This window comes from Taeniopygia guttata, chromosome 12, assembly GCF_048771995.1.
Source record: "Taeniopygia guttata chromosome 12, bTaeGut7.mat, whole genome shotgun sequence".
Lineage (NCBI taxonomy): Eukaryota > Metazoa > Chordata > Aves > Passeriformes > Estrildidae > Taeniopygia > Taeniopygia guttata.
In genome coordinates, this window is record NC_133037.1 from 18,601,999 (window position 1) to 18,624,164 (window position 22,166).

Below are 22,166 nucleotides of genomic sequence, written 5' to 3' on the forward strand. Positions count from 1 at the left end.
CAGTTTGTTATATTTCAGAGATATTGTCTCCAGATATAATCACGAAGTGCAAGTATTGCTGTGTTCCTACCCATGGGTGCAGGGAATTACCAGGCTTTGTCCTCTTCCTTTCAGTCCCATATAGAAAATGTCATGGAAATACAAAGGAACACTGTCATAGAAAACACTTGTACTAAAGATGTCAAAAATAATTCTTGTTCTTTTGAGAAACTGATGGTGTTATAATCTTTTTTTTAATGCGCAGCAATTAATGAAAGTACCTTAGATTACATTCAACATAGTAGAAGACATGGGTCAAAGGTTGCAAATAAATGCACATTTCACTTATTTTATCTTTCACGACCTGACAGTTAAAGTGTGTGGATGGAGAATTCTGCCCCTGGCCCAGCTGGCTTCCAGGAACCACCTTTGTGTTTCCATTTCCATGCTTTAGAAATGTGGGGTTTATTGTAGTGATCCTTTTAATAACTTTGGGGAGTGTGGTGTTTTTGTAAAAGGCTCTGAGAACAGAAAAGTTGGGAGAGGTGTGGATTTGCTGGGTGGAATTGGATGGGTAAGTAATTGGATGGAATTAAACAGAAGCCAGTAACAAGTGCTGACCTGAGGAGTCTGTACTTAAAATATAAGTACTACTATAAACCTTTTTTTTTTAACCAGGACTGAGTGGCATGGTTTTAAATTGAGAGATATTTAGATTAGACATCAGTTCTTTAGAGTGAGGAACTAGAAGAGTTTTTGCAGAGAAGCTGTGGGTGAAATTGAGAATCAATTCCACCCTGCCCATGACCTGTTAAGGGTTTTGGTGCTGCCCTGGACCTTCTCACTCCACATGCATCAGCTGAACACCAGAACAGCCAAACTGTAAGCCAGGAATTACCAAGCCTAAATAGCTAAATACCAAGCCTAAATCAAGGATCTATTTTTGTTCCCAGCAGGCTCCACACCAGGTAAACAATTTGAGAACAATTTTGTGGCCTACCTCAGACAGACCAGTTTTTGAGGCAGAGTGACTAATTTGTTCTTCAAATACCTCATCATGCTTTAAGATATAAAAATACCCCATCCCACATGAAAAAATAAGTGGTGTGGCTTCTATTTATGTTGCAGCCACTTGAAACTGAGGACAAAATTGTTTCAGCCACAGAACCACATACAATGGAGAAGTTTCCATCCAATATGACTCAAGTCCATTGTAAAGGACATTGAGAGGTAAAGAAGAAGGGGAAAAAATAAAACACCTTCTGCCAAAATAGTTCCTTTTAGGAGCAAGATAATCCACGTATTAAAAGGAAGCAAAGAGGCAAATTTAGGGTTATCCAGTCAATACAAGTCAACACATATCAAAATTCAAAGCAGTAATAGACATGGCTGTCACATGAATAGATTCACATTTGATATTTCACATTTTGGGGAAAAAATGGTCTTGGGTAAACTGTCCTGGATCTCAGAGCAGCCAGGGGAGGAAAGGGTTCACTGGTACTGCTGACACCCAAAGGAGCTGGCTGTTTGTTGGATGTGAATAAAGTTCCTGATCATTCCCAAAGAAAAAGTGCTCACCTGAGTGCAGAATGAAAGCAGGCTCCAAGGAGCATTTTTAGCAGGTTCCTAAATTCCTCAGTCAGTGCTGTCACTCAGCACATCCATGGAAAGGGGTTTTTGCTCTTCAACCATATTTTTGGATGACTGCAGAGATAATATTCTGGCATGGTGGACTTCTGGTTCCTTCTTTTTTGTTTAGGTTACTCCTGAACCCTTACTGATGGCAACAAGATGTTATGCCACATTAATCTTCTTTTCCTTAGGCTATCCTTACATTTTGGATTGCACTTGAGCACAAAAATGCAGTGAAAACCAGAGATATTCCTTCAGAATATTTGCAATATCTGTTAGTTTTCCTCGCAGATAATCAGACTCTAAAAATTTGCCTTGTTATACCAGTTTAGGGTAGGAAAAGACTGATTTTCTGCTGAAGATTCCATTTGCAAATACCCATTAATCTTCCCAGTTTTAGGGGAAAAACACGTTTGTAGAAACACATTTATAGAACTTAAAGCAGATAACTCCTCATGAGTAGTTATTTTTCAGCTGGGTTTGCTAAGAGTAAAATCAGTCTGTTAAAACAAAGCTGCCCCTTTCACTTTTGAACAGTCTTTCCTAATGTAAGAAATTATTTCCTATTCTTGAGAAACAGCCATTTCATCTGCTGGGCAGGGGACAGTGCCCATTTCTGCAGGTGACACAAAATGCAAAGCCACTAATTTACCCCAAATCACCTCCATGCACGTGTAGAAATCAATGTACTGGAGATAACGAAGAGTAATTGCTGAGTTTTGCTACTTCTGATTTTAAATGAGCAGCCTATGCTCATTAATGCAGTTCCAGGTGTGCCATGTTCTGAATTTCTTTATTATCTGGAGGTTTCAGAAGAGTTTCCATTTTAGTCCAGACTGGGTGAACTGTGCATAAAAACATGCCTCAATTTATAAATGCCCACAGTGGTCAGCCCCACTCCAATTAAGCATCCATCAGGAAACAAATCAATGATTGGGAAAATCAGCTTTTGTTTGGCACTGGGCAGCCAAGTGCTGGTGGGGATGGTCGGTCCTGCAGAGCTCTGAGGGCTGGCAAAGCTCTCCCTGTCACAGTGCCAGAGGCAGCAAATTCCAGAGGGAAACCTCACAGGGGCAGCTCCTGGGATTGTTAAACCCATTAAATCTGAGCTAGCTGAATGGGGAGAATTCTTAAATAAAGGTTTTCTACATTACTTGTTTTATTTATCTGCAAACTCAGACTCTGTAGCAAGTTCTGCTGGTGCACAGAGGGCAGAGAAGCTGGGCAGGAGGAGACTTGGAGTCACAGAAGTTCTACCTGTTATGGTAAAAAAAATCCATCAAAAATGAAGCTGCTTCTATTATTTAAACCATGACAGTTTGTTTTACCCAGCACCATGCTGAAAATGGAACTTTATATAGGAATATGGTTTTAAAAGCTTTCCATAAACAAACCTGCTCTACTTGCAGGCAACAAAATTGTGGATTTTCCAAATTTCCTTACTTTTTTGACTACTTTTGATAGACCTTTAGAGAAGCCTCTTTCAAATTTTCTCTAAAAATGATGAAAATAAGTTAAACTACCCAGTGAATCTGCTCCGGATTTGCAGGAGCTGGCTCGTTCCTTGACCATTACATTTGTTTGTAAAACAATAAAAATGGTCAAACACCCACTCAGAGCTGCCTGTCAGGTCTTGAGGTGAATTGTGCTGGAGGAAATTCTGCAGAGAAAATGACATTGTCCATGAGAATCACAATAAAATGCAAATGTTTACGGGTGTGTGAGCAGCTGAAGCTGAGGGAAATCCTGTTAAGAAAATGTTCATTCAGTCCTGTTGCATTACCCATGAAAGAATAAGGGATTTATTTCCTTAAAGGAAGAAAAGAAGGAAGGAATTTGTGCTCCAGAGGTACAATATCCATGACTTGATGACATCACAGAGATGAGAGCATTCCCAGCTACATCCTGGTCCTGTTTGGTGTCAAAGAAAGGAGTGGCACAGTGCTAATAAAGCAATTATAATCCCAGTGTATTCTCCATCCCCTCACCCTTTACATGACAAAGTTTATCCAGTTTTATTGTTCCCAATGCAGAGAGAAAATTAAACCACACGTGGACACGGTGTAAATAATAAAGTGAGTTCCAGAGAGAAAATCAATCCATCAGCAAACTCCCTGTTCCTGGATTTCCATAGGATTAAGCTACAGTGCTTTCACTTCCATCTCTTGGATTTAGTGGAATTTTTTAAAGGAAACTACTTATGATGAGCAGCAATTTGCTTCCAATCACTGACCTTGTTATGATGACCAGAAATTGCATTTATTTGGTTTGATCTTAGCTGCAGGGCACACATTTAATTGGGAAGGATCCCCTCATGGAAATGAAGAATTCAGGTAGTCCACTGTCCATAAAAGTCCTTTTAAATCATAGTCCTTCGAAAGATAAATTACATTTCTTATTAAAATACTCACAGGGTTCTTTTGGATGCCCTCCTAAGTATATTGGTAGACAATCTAAACCATTGGCATCAAAACTCACAAAGAGCAAGGAAAAATATTGCTGGGGCACAGAAATCACACAACCTGAAATGCAACACGTTCCAAAGGTTATTTAAGTCGAAAGCCATTCTGAAAACTGTTCTTTTTGCTGGAGGTGGTGCCCCCTTACTGCAGTATTTTGGTTTTTTTGCATCCCAGCGACACCTTGTGGCTTCTCTTCTGGAATAAACGACTTGGGGATTTATCTATTATTTATTATTACAATGCATTATGTCCCATTCCATAAGCTGTATCACATTAAAAAATCTATTTTTCTATATATTTTACAAATCAGTAATGCTCTACACTCGAAATTTTTTCATCAGATTATTGTAATGCATTTATTTTCTTTTTTTATAATTATTTTAATATGGAATAGATTTTTAATAGGTTACATTAATGTGCACATATATAACTGTGTATATATGTGTGTGTACGTGTGTATGTGTGTATACACACACAATGTTTATCTGTGTGTGCTTATTTTGATCAAAAGGGGTTTTTGAACTCTTAGTTTTTATGTTAGTGAAAATAAAAGAACAGCTGTTACTCTTTGAGATCCCAATATAAACACAGGGAATTAAGAAAAGCAGCAGAAAATAAACAAGCAGGAGCCTGAGCTCACCACAACCTTGTAAAAGGCCACATTTGAGGCACAGTTCATCCAGTAAAATTTATTTATCACAAGTATAAAATGATGGGGTTCTTTTTTCCCTACACTGAGGTTATTTTGTCCACCTTTGACCACGACCTCTGCTCGAGGCAGGTTCTGCATGAGAGGCCACAAGAGAGGCAGGACTCAGCAGGAGCTGCTGCATGAGGGATGTTCATGTATTCAAAACAGTCCCTGCTTCATTAACAAAGTCTGATTTATTTTAAACATTTGAACTCCACATGCAGGTATTGCAATGTATCAAAAACAAAAAGTTCATGCTGGAAAATAAGCCCTAAAACCTTTAATATTGATAAAGATACAAAATATAAAGAACTGAGCAGGAATTGTACTGGCAAAATGATGGTGAAATTGGAAATAATTGGTTTAAAATCCTTCCTGATCCCCTGCACCAGCAGATGGAGTGAGAGCCAAGGGAGCTGCTCAGAGCTGGTTTTGTCTCCCCTGAACAGAGGTCCCAGGTAAATCATGGTAAAGGGATAAATCTGTACAAACTCTGGGGTTTTACCTGTGAATGTATCCATAAAAGGAGGGGATTTAATCAGAACACTGATAATGGTTATCTGCTCAGCTTGGTTCAGAGTGCCAAGAAATAACCAAGGGTGTCCTTCTGAAGGGATCTGATGGCTTTTAGATTATCAAAGAATACACTAAAGGTCATATATTAAAGGTTTAGGGTTATTTGGTCAAAATTTCCACTGACATCAACAGAAATTTGTCCGAATGAAATAAAGTTTTCTGGGCGCACCCTGATTTTTTTTTTTTTTTAATTTCTGAGCACTCTATATTGAATGCCTATCACCAATAGTGTACCTGGAAAAATAAATTATTTCTGCAGAAAAGCCAACAAAAGCTTGGTAAGATAAAAATTGCTCACAAAGCACTGGTTAGAACAGAATCTCAAAGGGAAAAGCCCCTGACAGGGTCAGGCTTCAGGCCCAAGAGGATCTGGATGATTTCAGTTTTCTGCAGTGCTTCAGCTTTGGTGCTGATTTTTTAATTCAGAAAGCCACAAAGCGCTGGTAAAACTGAAAACCAAAACAGTTCTTGTACTTAACAGATCCTTTTCTCTTAAACATAACAACATTAATATTCTCTTTTTGTCTTCATTGACACAACAAAGTGATGCTTTCCCTAACTTTGTATTGCCTCCTGCCAGCTGATCTCCTGACCATCTCACAAGCTGCTATTGGGAATTCTGACACTCCATGGGCCCTCCCCTCAAGAAGAAAGAAAATATTTGGGGTTTAAAGTAATCCTGAGCCCACCATGATGAAGGGCCCTGTCTGTTCTTGGTAGACTTCTGTGAGAAGCAGCTTTTTGCTCCCACAGGAGTTTTCTGGAAACTGCAGAAATTCTCCTTATTCCATTCTAGAGCAAAGCCCGTCCTTTTCCAAATGAGAGCAGGGAAAAGCCACCACAGACACAACAGCACAGCCCAGGCTGGACCTCTCTGTTCTGCCTTAGTGCTGGAATTACTATCATATAGAACATCCTCTGTTGGTTCTTTTAATTATTATTTTATCTTATTTTTCATGTATTTTTACTCTCTGATTGTTTATTTAAGCTGAACCTAACAAAATGCGCTTTTTTTTGGTGGTTTTTTCTTGGTCTTCCTTCCTTTCCCCAACATGGTAGGTGTTTTCTCTCTACTTTTTTTTTTTTTTTTTTTTTTTTTTTTTTTTTTTGTTATTATTCCCAGTCTCCACTTGACTTTTCTGTTTGATTTCTCTGACCTTTAAATCTGTTAAGCAGAGGGTTTGGCTTTTCTCCATGTTTAACTTGCAGGAATTCTGTCCCTCTCCCCAGAAATCCCTGCCACAGTTTATTTTCAATAAGGACTATGTGTGTCAAAATCTTTAAACAAGGAGAAGCACCAAGAGAAATTATGGAAGAATCCAAAGCCAGAGCAGTTCCAGAGTGTGGGGATGGACTTGTGGAGCTGCCAGCAGAGCAAACTTCAGCTGCTTCAAAATCCCCCTCCTGGGTCTTTCAGCTTCTAACAGAGACTTGCCAGAGCTCAGAGCAGCCCCCAAAGCTCCTGTGGGTGTTTGAGGGCAGCAGCAGCACCACAAGGAGCAAGAGGAGAAGTTGGGGATGGTTGTTGGGTTTGGTTCTCACCAGAGCCCTGAAATTCACTTTTATTTGGGGAGAGCTCAGCTGTCTGTCCCAGTGCCTCTTTTCTGTGCCCCCTCCCACTCCACAGCTCTGTGACCCTAAAAAATACAAAATGGGGGTTCTCAGGCTGGGCTTGAGGCTGCTCCAGCATCTTCTTTCCAGCCTCTCTCATTTCCAAGGATAAACTCCAGCTCCGAGTGGATCCAGAAATGATGGATCTCTGCAAGGGGAACTTCTGCAGCTTTATGCTCATTCAAGTATCCCCTGCCATCCCATTTTTCAAAGTAGCCATAAAAATAACCTTCTTTTTGTTAAAACTGGAGGAGCAGACACAGCACAACATCACCCAAAATCCCTGGGCTCAGGGGTCAGCACCTTCCCTACAGCTCCAGCCCTCAGCACAGGAATTTGGCGCTGTCCAGCCCCACCTCACCCACTGTGAATGGGGAGGATGCTCTGCAGGCTGGGAAAGCTGAGAGGAAATCCAGCTTGCAGTCACAGGATGCTCTCCTGCATCTCCTGAAGCCTTTTCCTGCTTTTCCATCTCTTGGAGCTCTGCCCCTGCTCCACGCTGGCTTCACACCCAGTGTCAGCACACGGGGGAGCTCGCTGCTACCCCAAATTCCCTCCCTGTTTCTTGGGAGGAACCTTCTCCTGGGAAGCACTGCCTGAAAGCTGCTGTCCCACTGCATGCTTTCAATGTTCCCTGCTCCAAAAGTACAAGTGGAAATCTGATTTCTTCAAGCAGTAAAAGAGCTAAAGAAGAAATGGAAACAGCATCCTTGTCCACTGCAGTTATTGCCTGCCTGTGGGAGGAAGCAGAAAGCTTCCATAGCTGATGGTGCTTCAGAAATGCATTTTCCCTGATAAGTTTTTCTAAAAAATCTCACCACACTGAGACGTGGGGTTATTTTTTTGTGCAGCAGAATAACAGAAAATAGGGCTGGAATGGACAGTGGGAATTGAGCTGTTCCAGTATCCCAGGGAAAACCCTGGAGTGTCCCTGAGAACAGCACTGAGCTCCTGCTGCAGTGCTCACCCGCCCTGAGCCACCTGCTCTGCTGGGAGTATCCCTGCCCAGGTGGAGTTGAAAAAAAATTATTTTTTGGAAAAAAAAGATCTTGAAAGTCCCTTCCAACCCAAAGCATTCTATGATTTTACAATTTTTAAGACTGATTCGAGAAGGAAGCTATTGTCTGGGAAGTTATCAGCTGTCTAGCAATGGAAAACTGTCTGCAAAATCCAAGTTAGAATACTCTTTAATGTTGGTTTTTTTTTTTAAGGTCTTTTCAGTGCATTTTTAAAATACTATTCCAAGTAAAAGTCTCACTGTTTAGCTTTTTTTTTCTGCTCTGAGCAGTCATTTCCTACCCATTCAGGGGAAGGCTCTAACAGGTTTTGCAGAGGTTCTTTGGAAAGTTGGTTGGGCAACAGCAGAAGCTGCTTGAAGTTTTTGGATTCTTTATCACAACTTCAACACGAAGCAACCCCAGGCTGGCCCCATTTTTGCTGAGTGTGTTTTCCACACAGATTCCCTCAGTGCAGAAGGGCAAGGCTGGACAGTGGCACTCCAAAAATGTGTAAAAAGCAGGAGAGAACTCTCCTCTTGCTGCCCCCCTTGCGCAGGCAACAGCAAGGAGGATTTTTAAAATCTCGTCTCTCCATTATAGCTGTTTCTCTCAGTCTACAGGGAATATAAAAACCAGCAAATAGCAAAATCTTTATTGTGGGAAATGGATTTCTAGAGAGTTTTCAGGGCTTGACAGCAGGCTTACATATTATGTATTTATATGTAAACTTTGAGATAAGAAATGTCAACTTAGAAATGCTATAGAATAAGACAGATTTGTTGAAAGAGAAATAAAGTTAGAAAAAAGTTTTAAAGGATGGTTTTGTAAATAAGAACAGATACTTTAGTGAAATAGAATTATGAAGGATGTATTGTAGTAAGACCTATGAAGAGTAATTTTAGTTTATTAGCTATAAAGCATCTACAGCATAGTGAGGCAAAAAGCTAATAAACCAAGAAATGTTTATAGTGTTTTGTAATTAAGAAATAGTCAGCTTCTGATTGCGATGGCGTGAATTATAACATCTGTATTGTCTCACCCTTCTCGTGAGACTGAAGATGGAATAAAAGTTTTTAAAACACCTCTCAGTTACCCCATCAGTGGGTCAGAAAAAAGCATAACCCAACATTGATAGTCCTGTTCAGTGGCACACAGGAGGCAGATGCATCACCTGGGCCAGGGCACTGCAGCAGGGCAGGGCTGAGGCAGGAAAAGCCCAGCCCCACTCACTGCAGGCTGCAGGGATAAAGCAGGAGGACACAAGTCACTGAGAACTTTTGTGGGTTTGGATGCTCCACTTCAGGATTTCACTGCTTTGCTAAATTACACAGCATGTGCTTATTTGCAGCCCAGTTTTATTCAGTTTATTTATGAATTTATATGCATTTCATCTTGGTTCACATTGGCCTTTGGCTTGTTTTCTGCCCCCAGTTTCTGTTCATAAAACCCCTTTATTTTACTGAGCTAAGCAGATGGGTTCTTCCAAAAGCTGCACTGAGTTGTGATGAGATTCTGGGCTTTTCACTGCACAAATCATTCCCATTAGATTTCAGTTAGTGAGTGAGCTCTGCCTTTGTGACAGATTTAATTCATATTATATAAGAAATTATTTTATAATTAAAATTAAATTATATTTTACATTTTATAATAATATAATTATATTGATATATTTTTTTAAAACTCCACTGATCAATTTCATTCCTTCTTTAGGATATTTTGGCCCCACAGTCTTCCAGTCCTGTATGATCTACAGGTTTTAGTAGCACACACCTACTTTTTTTGTGCCAACTTAATTAATTAATAATCTACTGGAGTTCTGCATCCCACTAATGTCCTTCCCAGTATTTTTTATTCAATAACTGCTTCTTTCCTCAGCAGCAACTTCCTTACCCTCAGTGCAGTATTAGTGCTTTACCTCCTCCAGTGTAACTTGGCCATTCCCAATTTTTAGAGAGACCTGCTATGGAATTCTGTACTTCATGAGTCAGCTGGTTTTCATTTCTGAGATGAAGAATGTTTCATTTTTACCTGCATCTCATTTTTACCTTTTATCCCACCTGCCATCTTGCCCTTCCTCCTGTGTTTATCACAATCTATAACACTTCAAACACCCATTTACTATTTACTCTCCACGTAAACTCTCTCAATGAGCTCTCTCCTCAGCAATCCCATTTTTTCTTAGTTCTCCTGTTACTTAAGTGTTTTACTATTTATTCCTGTTCCTTTATGAGCTCTAACTCAGCTCATATTTTGCCAACTTTCAATTGATCCCTCTCCTTGACCTGAAAAACATGGCTTTCCCCTCAAATACCTATGAAAAGCTCCTGTCCTTGCATTACAAAGAAAACCAAACGAGACCCAAAAACAACTCTACGTGCTCCAGCTACAGTTCACAAAGTCTTCAACCTCAGCCAAATCAAAATCAATTTTTGCTGGGACTCTGTTTAGCATCTCTTTTGCCCAAGGGCTATTTCCCTGCCAAGTTGCTGCTTTTGCTCCCACCCATTTCAACATTCTTCAGACTGTGCAAAATTCAAGTGTCTGTGAATCCAATCTGCATTTTTGTAAAGGTAGAAAAAGAAGTAATGCCCTGATCAAATTCTAATGTAACTTATTAGAAGAATAAGCAGCTTTTTCTGCCAGTTCAACTCTAAGGAGAGAGTTTCAGGTAAGTGTGGAAAGGAAGGAAGTGCCACAGGGACATCTAGAGACATTTATATTCTAATAAGTGTAGGGATTGTGCTCTGGCTGTAATTAGCCAATATTCCTAAAGGTCATTATGCAGCCAAATCCTCACTTGTTCTACCCAGAGCTGATTTGCAGCACTCCTGTGCCTTGGAGGCTTCCCCAAGTGAAGCTGTATTTTTTGGGGGCAGTTATACAAACAGCAAACCCCTGTGAGCAGGAGAGCTCCTTTAGGCAGCCCTACAGAATGTTCCTGTCAACACCAGCAACCCCTTCTCCTTAGGAATTTGGGTGGGATGTGAAAATTTTGTTGCACAAAATGAAAACCAAAGGGGCTCCTCCTGCCATCAGCCACCACACCTCACTCAGGTAATCCTAAACCATCCCAGGCACACTAGTGTACCACTGATTCTGCCCCAAACCATCCCAAACACACTCCTGCACCGCTGATTCTGCCCCAAACCATCCCAAACACACTCCTGCACCGCTGATTCTGCCCCAAACCATCCCAAACACACTCCTGCACCGCTGATTCTGCCCCAAACCATCCCAAACACACTCCTGCGCCACTGATTCTGCCCCAAACCATCCCAAACACACTCCTGCACCGCTGATTCTGCTCTTTAGCCCTGTGCATCCAAATGAGGACCCGTGCAGGGCCATTTTCCATGATAAAATCCTGCATTTAACCCTTGATTCCTGCAGTGTTTGAACCCAGCATGGCTGCAGATCAGGGCTGCAGCAGAGGAAATCTTGTTTGTGCTATAAGAAGGTGGTAAGGGGGTGAACTTGTAGGCTGGGCAGCAAGGAAAAACAGAAAATCAGCACGAGGGGTGAGTCCATGTGCAGGACAGGTCTGGTCCAGCACCTCTGCTCAGAGAGGAGCTCCCACATCTGCTCTGGCACCACCTTGCAGAGGTGAGAAGAACTGTTTGCAGCTCATTTGCCAGCAACTGGAGTTTTAGAAGGAGCCTGGATTTTATTAAAGGTCTTGGCTCAGAGCAGCAAATAAGGCTGGTTCAAAGCCTGCCTTTAATATCAAGTATCAAGGTTTCTGACTGACTGAAAGAAAGGCTCTTGAAAGGAGCTGGGATACTACAGACCATTGAAAAACCATGAGTAAGATTTCTCAGTTAGGAATGTAATGCTAATTAGACATTTTGGGTCAGCCTGGGTGGGTTGGCTAATTAGCCAAAGTAATATACCCATGTGATTGGCCTGGAGTGTGGGTGAGGTTCCTGGAAGCACCAGGTGATATCTGGTGGAAAAAAAAAAAAATTAAAAAAAAGGATGTGTGGGTGGTAAAATCAGGACAGCTGCAGTCAGTGACTGGGGAGGGGGAAATACGCCTTCTACAGAAAATGCACAAGGCTCCCAACTCTCAGGAGAGCTGAGGGAAGGATTCGGCAGCTCCTATAATGTTTATTGAGAGCTTCATTTGGGATAAAATCATTTCTTTGGGAGATGAGAGATATGCAGATTGCGTAAGGGCTGGTGGTGCAGTTGTGTGATAAAACCTGAGACATCTCAGTGCCAGAACAAATGGCAGATTTGCTCCAGCCTCGGGCCACGGGGCAGACAGAGGCCCTGCAGTGTTGGTCCAACATTAAAGTGAATTTAAACTGCCAGCCTGTGTTTCTAAAATCAAACCCCAGTTTTACCTACCTGGCCTTTTGTTTTAGTGGAAAAAGGATAACACTCATCCTCCCTGGCCACCCTGTGCCACTGCAGAGAGCCCCAGGCTGGGCTGTGGCTCTTGGGAAGGGTAGGGAGCCCATCACGTGCTAATCATGATAATCACAATTATAAAATCTGCTGTGTGCTTTCTAACAAAGTCACGTTGCCTGTTTGGGACTGCAGAAAGGAACTGCTGGAGTTTGGAAGCCCCAGCCCTGGAGGTTTCCCTGATGAGCTCCGTGCACGTCCCCGTGGTGCCCTGGCAGCAGAGCCAGGGGTGCCAGGAGCGTGCCAGCCCTGGGGCAGGGCAGGAGCTGCTCCTGCAGGGCTGCATTTCAGCTCCCCACTGTGGGAGAGCTGCCCTGCTCCCCATGCAGCAGCTGCATGCACTGCCCTGCTCCCCAGGGAGCTGCTGGTGCCAGCGCAGGAGCTGCAGGGAGCACAGCACCCAGCATGGACACACCAACCAGCCAGGGCAGCCCAGCAGCTCCTGCACCAGCCTCTGAACATCTCAGCAGGGAGGGAAGCAAAAAGAGAGGGCTCCAACCCACACTAAAGCATTGTGACATTTTCTGGTGGCTTTGTATTTCCTCACAAGTTTCTTATTTTCTACGTATCCTCACCCCTTTAGTGATGCTCAGCAGGCACTGTGTAACGGGGTCAGGTAAATGGAGGAGCACAGTTTGTGTGGATCGTTTTTACTCCTCATTTGGGCTCCTGCAGGTTGGTAATGCTGAATAATGAGAGTTTTGGAGCTGGCCTGTTTCCTTTTATGTATGCAGCTAAAGCAGACACAGCAACTTGCAGCAGTGCATGCACTGGAGAGTTGTGTCATTTAGAACGCAGCAGCTGCATTGCTGGGCAGGAATTCAGAGCACTAGGAGCAAGATTTATATTGTAAATAAAGTACTAGGAGTGTGATCAAATACAAGTCTATCAGAAAAAAACCCAGTAAGCTCTGCAAGAAACACATTTAATTGATTTTGCATTTGCTCTTTAATAAATTCTGCAGCTTTTCCCTCTTGACAGATGGCAATTTGATTTCTGGATCCTTAAAAAAAAATCCCAAGCTATTAATTACAATGATTTAACGTCTTTCACATTTCAAAATGTTAGAGATGGGCCTAAGACAAAGTTTGGATTCAAATACTCCTGTTCCCAGGGGGTGTTCTGCTCCAAGGTTTTGGTTCAGGCCCATCTTTTCCTTTCACAAGTATCCATGTGAAAAGGATGCTGCCAAATCAACCTCCTGTTTTGAAAAGTGAAGTATTACATGTGTTTCTAATAACATGTCAGATGGAGAAGCATGAAGTCATTACAATTATTTTTATTATTTGTCTGTGGTTTTTGCTTTCTTCTTTCATTTTGCTTAGCAAAACAGTGAAGCTGGAGCAGCCCACCTTCCTCCCCACTTACTGCCAGCAAATCAAAGCGAAGCTATCACTGGCAAAACTCCTGCTGTGCAAATGCTTCTGAATACAAGTGAACATAATTAAAAATAAATTATTTCTTAAATTACACAAAGGTATCTGTTGAAATCCATTTCCTATTTAGTCTGTCCAAAAAAAAAAAAAATTAAAAAAAAAATAAAAGAGAGAGCAGATGCATTGAAATACAAAAAAATGGTTCCTGTTGCTGGGAACTGAGGATAAAGTCCTTCCCCAGATGGAGGTAAGGTTGGGAAGGCACTCCCTGCATCCTGATCACATGCTGCAAAGGGAAAAGAGTTTTTATAAGAGCTCAGCCTTGGACTAGCCTAGGATTCATATATCATTTCAGGCAGCAACTAAATTAAAAAACGGTATCTGGAATAAATTTAAGTATATGTTCAGCCCCACCAATAAAGAGTTTTCTAATGAAAATAAAGACAAATTAAGGGAAAATTGGAACTGAGCTACTCTAATTTTATTTTTCTTTTCTCTTCTGTTTTCAAATGTATTTTCCAGAGTGGATCACTAAAGGAGCCAGAGCCAAACAAAATCCCACCTCAGCGACCACCACCTCAAGGTTGTTTACAGTACATTCTCGACTGTAATGGCGTTGCAGTAGGACCAAAACAAGTCCAGGCTACTTAGATAACTGAGACCAAAAGCAAGGGTTAAAGCAAAAATGAAAAGTGGAAAAAAAAAATACCCAAACAAACAAAAACAAATTGAAAGCAAAGAAACAAACGATCTTAATGCAAGCAGCCCAGTTTTGTTGAGTTTGCCATTGTTTCAGTGCTGACCTGGACTGTGTTTTTTCTATGCAGTGTCAACTCTCCCGTCTGGTTGTTTCCTTGTTCCTGTCTGTGCGTGTAATGCTTTCCAACCTTCCTCTGTAAACTTGTGATTGCAGGGCTGCTGTCAACAGTGTACAAAGAATGTGCCTCTCTAGAGCCCAGTGCCATGTACAGCCTGGATGGTTAGACAGTATTTCTGGAGTATTTGATATTGTTCAGTACAATCCCCCAAGGTGCAACCCCCGTCCCTTTGCTTACTCTGTGAGTGTGTGCACACTGTACTCATAGCCTTTATTTTTCTGTGCGTGTGCATGACCAATAGGTAGGTGATCCAGATATATTTTTAAAGTCTAGATTAGGATTTGCTAGTGAGGCTTTTTATTTATAATTTTATAAAGTTTATTAACCTTTGAGTTTTACTTATATGCGAGTGGAAGTCTGCTATTTTGGTGACTCCATAAAATACAGTTCTTCCCAAGGAATATTTAAAATATCTTCTATTTTACATACTGGTATTCATATTTTTAGTAATTCTGCATTAAATTATTAGCTACAAAGCTATGTAAATGGGCCACCTATGTGCAATATCTCAGTGAAAGTGTGAGTATTTAATGTATCCTGTTTCAATTAAGTAGTACCTTTTGTTGTCATTCTGAATTAGTAATCTATGGAGATTTTTAATGAAAACTAATGCAAATACTTTCAAAAACTCTTATACTTACCTAAGATTTAAATCCCAGGTTATTTGGTGAGAAGTACCTCAAGGACTGTTAAACTTCCTGTAAGAGCTCATTTCATTGCAAATACTGAGAAGTGAGGGGATAGCAGACCAAGGTACCTTTAACCAGCTGAGGATCCTGGGTTAGAAAATGCAAGGCAAAGAATGTCAGTGGTTTTCTTTACCAACTCAGGTCTCCTATTTTACACCTACAAGTTTCCAGAGAGCTGTAAAGAAAATCCAGTCCCAATATTGTCCACATAAATAGAGTTTCTGAGAACTGCTTGACATCAAACATGCAAAAGGACTTGAGGTGCCTGACAACTGCTAGATTTTCTGTAGGTAAATTCTTTGTGATTTTTACATAAACAATGCTATGAGAGCTCCACAGGCAGGCAGTTAATCTGTTGTGAGAAATCTAGCCTAGAATCACAAGCTGCACACTGCTGGCATACCAGAAAGCTGAGTTGCAAGCGAGCCACAAAACTATAATTTTCATCTTGAATATGTACAAAGATGAGTAGTGGCCATTAGTTTAGTGCAAACAATTATGTTTAAAGGGAAAACAGCCTGATGTTCTATGTCTGTTTTCCCTACAAACACTGGAAAAAGTTATCAGTGAGTCTCATCATTCTTAGTGTTTCTTTTATTTGTACGAGCTGGCTGGTGAGATGAGAATTAAGGTATGCATTATTAGCTATTTAAATGTTTGTGGTAAGTGCTACTGTTTACTACCTATCAGTAAATTACATTAATATTTTGCTTTAGTGATCAGCATTTGTCTGGGTCAGTGATCATTCCAAAGGTGGCATTGGCTATTTTGTTCTATGTCAAGGAAATTCCACCTAGAAATCAGGTTCACAAATCCTTTCCTCCAGACACCCTAAAAGAGAACAAACCATACTGCCCTGGGGTGGAGAGCTGAATCTGATGAGCGATTTTCCTTTCAAGCAGTTGGTATTTTTTGCATGGAGTAGTGCCAGTATTCACAAGTGCTTCTCACACGACATTTGTGCGTTGTGTGTGTGTGTGTGGAAGACCTGGGTGTCTCAGACAGGATTCCAGCCTGTTCCCTGGGAAGGATTCGCAGGGGCACACACAATTCCTACATCCCACAGCCAAGAAACAAGCCAAGATGTCTCTCTGCATGTCAGCATGCTTAGGTGCAATATTGTGGGTAACAGGGAACAGATGTTTTACAGTGTAGGCTTAATGTTCAGTTCTGTTGAGTTATTTTTGGTAAAAGTTTCTTTCATGATTGTTGCCTTTTGTACAACCCAGCTGCAAGAAAGTGAGCAAATGCTGGAAATGTGACAGCAGTATATCTTTTATGTGAAATCTCTTGTACAGCTTAATGTGCAATAAAAGAAAGTTATATCTGTCTTCAGTGTAAAGTTTCTGGCATTCAAGCCTGTACGTACAAGTGGGGGAAAGAAACCTTTCTGGTTTTCAATATTGAGTGAAAGGAGACTAATAAGAAAAGGCTCCTTATTAAGATGTTGCAAGACCATGTTATCACCTTCAAATATTTCCTACAAAAGTGGTTCAAATTAATAAACAATGAAGGCACATTCCTCAACATTCAGTACGTGCTATTTATCTTTCTACACCACAACACACTGCTACAATTGTGTTAAAACTCACTGAGGCATTAGCACGTGCTGTCCTCACACACACACACTGGAATTCATGTAGTAAGGGGAAAGTTAACTATAAAAGAAATTTAAAAACAAAACAAAACAAAAATGTATTGCAGCAGTACATCTAGATATGAGGTTTACTTTTAGAGACTTGAGCAGATTAAGTGTTTTACTTGCACTAAATATCTCTGCAAGACTAAAACTTCTCAGATATGCAGAAGGTCTAGCTCAGTTGTGTTCTGTGATATTTACAACAGCTCTTATCCAGAGTGAAGCATTATACAAATAAATACTCAGAATGTCATCCCACCCTTTCTGCCCAAGGTCAGATGTCCTGAGTGCATTTTCATACACGAGGGTTAAAATTCAGTTACAACAACATCAGTCCAGAAAACCCCAGTCAGACCTGGGAGCTGAGATAAAAGCAGCAAGCCCTGATGTCTGATACTGCATTATTTCAGTCAGAAAGCAGAGAAAACCCCACTGGATGATACTGTAGCATCTTTGAGCCATGGGTGGCACAGCCTGAGTCCCTCTTGCACGTTGTGGTTTCCTACTTCACGTAGTAATTTGCCAGTGAAGTGACTTCCTGGTAAAGAATTTGTAGTGACTTTCTTGTGTTTTTTGTAACGTTCTTGACATATCTCACTAAGGGGTTAAGTAAGTTATGAAAATACTTTCAACCAGCCAGAAAATGAGATTGTTTTACTGCTGTAAGAATGAATCTAAGAGGAGTGTTACAGAAATGATTTTAAGACTTTGGAGGAAGAAAATATCTGCAATAACTACACAGAAAATAGTGAATGTCTTGCTGAATTAGCTATTACTACTGTGTTCATTTACCTCCCAGCCTCTCCTTGACTTGGGCCAAAACTGTTCTGGGTGTAACTCCATTGCTTTGGTTTGAAGTCAGTACCTGGGATGAACTGGGTGCTATTTAGCAGTTTTAAAGCTGATTCATGGGGGGCTCCAAGCAAGTTCCTAATGAGTGTGAACAGTGCTATTGCCTCCATGCGAGCACGTGCCGGTAGACTTTTGCCTCGAAAGTAGAGTTAATCACATTGGAGAGGATGATTTTAAAGTGTTGGATATGAAGTCTAAATAAGGCCTCTTTGCCACTATAACATGATGAAGTTTTTCTTGTACTGAACCTAGGGGGCCCAGTGCAACCCCAAGGAATGCAATCCCAAAGCCAGGAGCCATTGCAGCCCCAGCGCGTGTTCCCCGCGGGGCAGGCAGCAAAGGCCGCAGCCTCGCAGCCCCAGCGCCCGCCCGGACCCACCACCCAGCAGCCTCGGCCCCAGGCCCAAGGTCCTCCCAGCTCCAGGTTATCAAAGGAAGCAGAGCCACAGCCACAGCCCCAGCCAGAGCCTCAGCCTGCGCCACAGCAGAAGCCTCAGTCGCATCCGCAGCTTAAGTAAGAGTCGCTTTATCCATTCTTCTTCTCTCCTCGCGGCACAGCTTTTGTCTAACTGGGATTTGGGGGTTGCTCTGACAGCCAGGGGAAAAATGAATGTGTTGTTCCAAAGCTTAAAACGAGGTTAAATAGCTCAAAAATTGTAGTTCCTGGTAATGCAGTAAAGCAAGCTGCTAGCATATGTTCTAGTCCCAAGTTTAGAATGAGGTTAAATAGCTCAGAAAGCTTAATCTCTGGCAATGGAGTAAAGCAAGCTGCTAGCATTGGTTCTATCATGAGCGCCACAGAAAATTTCATCTGCCCATTGTGCAATTTCTGCCCCAGCCAGGTCTGAGAAACCATCATCTTTCTTGTGTTTGTTTCCTCCTTTTGGTGCCACTGACTCACGGGCTGGGTGTGCTGTCAGCCTGCCCTCCAAGAGGAAGTCTTATCTGGTTCAACTTTTAACCTTGCAGTCACTGAGACAACAGATTCCTTATCCAAAGGCACAATCCAGGCTGGATCATGTTGGACAGTGGCTGCCGGATTGGTTCTTTCTGCTGCCCTTGCTTGTGCAGTGGCACTGCCTGAGTGCTCAAGCCCAGAGAGTGCCCAGAGAAGGCTGCACAAAACAAAACAAATCAAAACAAAACAAAAAAAACAAACAAACAAAGAAAGAAAACAAAAACAAAAACAAAAAAAAGTGCTTGTCCCACTTCTGGAAGGTTCCTTACTGATTTACCTGCCCCCAGTAAGGAACATGGAAAAATCCCCCCTCAGAGCTCAAACCCAGCCAACAGAAACCTCAGGGAAGCACCAGCAGAGCTTTGCAGTTTTCCAGCACAGCAGCCCTGACCTAACCATTGCCAGGAGAATCTCAGACACATCTCCTCAGTCTGGTATGTACAAAGACCTGCATGGAGTCTTTGTTTCCTCCCAGGAACACAGATCCCCTTGTTCCACCCACTCCTGAGCTAACACCAGTGGGAAATAACCCCGGGTCCTCCCTGAGCCCAGCTCAGTGCCAAAGATATGCTGGATGACAATATTGTGCAAAGAGGACAGTATTTCCCTTGCCTCCCTGGGACAATGTATTTACTTATTCTGTTTTATGATCATAAACCTCAAATGGATTCCGCCATCATTTCAGATGACAGAATAGAGAGGTGGATTTTTTAAAGCAAGATGGAAATCAGTTTATAGTTTGAAAACTAATTTCTGACATTGAAGAAAAACAACTATAACAGTTACAGGAGGGCTCTGTCACATGCTGCTTCCCAGCTTTCTCCTTTAAGCTTTTTGTTCTCATCTAGATCATTTTCCTCTTCTTCAAATGGAAGAGTCCCTCTTTAAAATAAAATAACAAAGGAGAAATTAAAGTTTTTAAGATGCAAGCCATAATAAGAGCAGCTTTCTAACTTTCAGAAGCAGTGTTAGGTCCACACCAAGGCTCAGATCTCCTGCCTGTAGGATTAGCTCTATTTGCATGTGTGTGCTTTGTATTCACCCACATGCTGTTGCCTAACCTGTATGTACATGTTATTAATCTGTGAATAAATATTTAATTAGGCTACTTATTGTGTTACTAATCAAGTCAAGTGCTGCTTCCCACCCTCCCTCTTTCAGTGAGTACAAACAAACATTTATCAGTCTATTCTCATTAGCACAACTATAATTTATGAAAAACCTAAAACGCCTGCAGCACTGTTTGCTGTACATTATTAGTTTAGAAGGAGAGAAGCTGCAAACCATGAGGAGTCTGAGATAATCTGAACAAGGAAAATGCTTCAGTTTTACTAGAGCCAAAACTGAAATCCATTGTACTGAGATAAAAATGAAATCAGGGAACTCGTTTTACGAATGTAGTGATGTCTTTTTAAAAAGCTGATAACTCAATGTTCTATTTAAATTCAAACCTATTTTTAGATGTTATTTTATCTGACAAGTCATGAGTTAAATTTTTAAACTTTAGCTGGTTTTCTTCTTGTTTTCATTGTAATGTTTTTCTTGCTGATGGGAGCTTATACAGGAGTTACATGATAGCACTAAGAATGGAGTAGTATTGCCAGGCACTACCTATAGAAAAGAAAAAATATATCTGATTTGAGGTGTTTTTTCAAAGATATAACATGCCTTTAAGCCTCTATTAAGGATCTAATGTTCAATACATCTAGACAGTGGGAAAGCACATTACAGTTTAGGATTCAAACTCTTGTAAAATACCTGATTTTTCTCTGTGCACAACCAAAACACAATTATTTATCAGTCCTGTTGGGCTGTGATTTGGATTCAGTAGCCAGGCCCACATTTTCCTCAAGGCTCTAATTTACATCATCCAGTTCAGATCTGTAGAAAGCAAAGAAAACACCGGTGTGTTCCTTGAAAGAAATGTTATCCTCAAGCCTTACTCTCAAGTCAGGGGTACACAGCTGTGTGGGACGTAACAAAAATGGGTGAAAGCTATTTTTGTGAATGGGTGAAAACCCATTTTTTGTCCAGTCTCAGGGAGAATTTCCCCTCTTCTGGTCCAGGTGCTGGGGGTGAAGGCTGGGGGACAGCGTGACCATGCAGAACCTGTTGTGTTTGTGTCTTGCAGCAAGTCGCAGTCCTTGACCAACGCCTTCAGCTTCACAGAGTCCTCCTTCTTCAGATCATCCGTGAACGAAGACGAGGCCAAAGCTGAGACCATCCGGAACCTGAGGAAATCCTTTGCCAGTCTGTTTTCTGATTAGCAGCTTCTTGTAGAGTCCGACACCGCCGTGAATGTCCCATAGGTTTTGTTCTCCCTGTGCCAGCACCCTTCTCTACTGTGCTCACTGTTGTACCAAGCAATATGTTAAACCTACAGAAACACAAATCGATAGCAGCAGGACTTTGGTGAGGGAGATGCCACGCAGGAACACGTGAAAAGCTCCGGAAAGAAGGAAGGGTTCCATTGCTCCCACAGAATGTCTGACCCCAAGGTCTGTATCCATTGTAATTTTGTGGCCTTACTGTGACTGAAGTATATAATCCTATTTGAGACTCCTTTGTAGAATTGTGTTAATAAAGCATTGGGGAATGGGTTTCTCCTCTCTTTGCCCGTTTCCAATGCACTGCAATGCATGTGTATTTCGTGTGTAAATGTTTTGTACTGCAGAAGTATAGTCTTGACTTGTTCTTGCCTCCTGGATTCAGGAGGCCGTTCACACTGACATTCTTGTAGAGCCACATAAATAATGTGCGAAATTGAAGCAGTTTCTTCCTCCTTATCCAATCCTTCCATCAGCTGGTTGTGGACTTCTGATGTATTGCTGGGAGTTATCAGTACACTAAATGTCATAAATAGAGTGTATATGTACTACTGTATCTCCATATGTCTATTTAAAGGATTTGTTTCCAAACTGTAACCATAACTGGGTTTAGTTGCAAAGAATATGCATGATGTTACCCTTATTTTTGTGAACACCTTCTAATAAATGTAAAGTCCCATGCCTGATTTAAAAAAATGTCTTCTACAAAGCTTGTTTAGACATCAATATATATGGTCTATTTTGACTGATATCAAGAGGGTAGCTTTATGATTATAAAATATTTGGACACAAACTACAGCTGTAAGAAAATAAACTATCACAATGAATTCCTTTGTTGAATCAGCATTATAAAAAAAAAACCCTATAAATTGTAGGAATTACATTTACATTTTCTACTGAGTTTTTTGTTTTAAAAGCTTTTTTTCGGACTCGTGCAAACAGAATTGATCCCAGACTTTGAGGCAGTAGCAGAAGATTTTAACGGAAGTAATCCAAAGCAAAAAGAAGTAGCTTGTTAGTAATCTCTAAACTATCCATTTCCAACTGATTTTCATGTCATTCTGAATCTCTTGTCATGAATTACATGC

General features: G+C 41.2%; 1 protein-coding gene across 1 annotated transcript in view; it reads left to right on the forward strand.

Moving 5' to 3' along the window:
* The window catches only part of SYN2 (synapsin II), a 159,033-nt gene extending 137,128 nt beyond the window's left edge, over positions 1–21,905 (forward strand). Inside the window, exons 11-13 of the mRNA XM_030283066.4 lie at positions 14,258–14,318; positions 18,046–18,307; positions 20,883–21,905. Of these exons, the coding sequence (XP_030138926.4) occupies positions 14,258–14,318; positions 18,046–18,307; positions 20,883–21,018 (459 nt within the window). The 3' untranslated portion in view covers positions 21,019–21,905. The remainder of the gene's footprint in view (positions 1–14,257; positions 14,319–18,045; positions 18,308–20,882) is intronic.
* Positions 21,906–22,166: the final 261 nt, after the last annotated feature.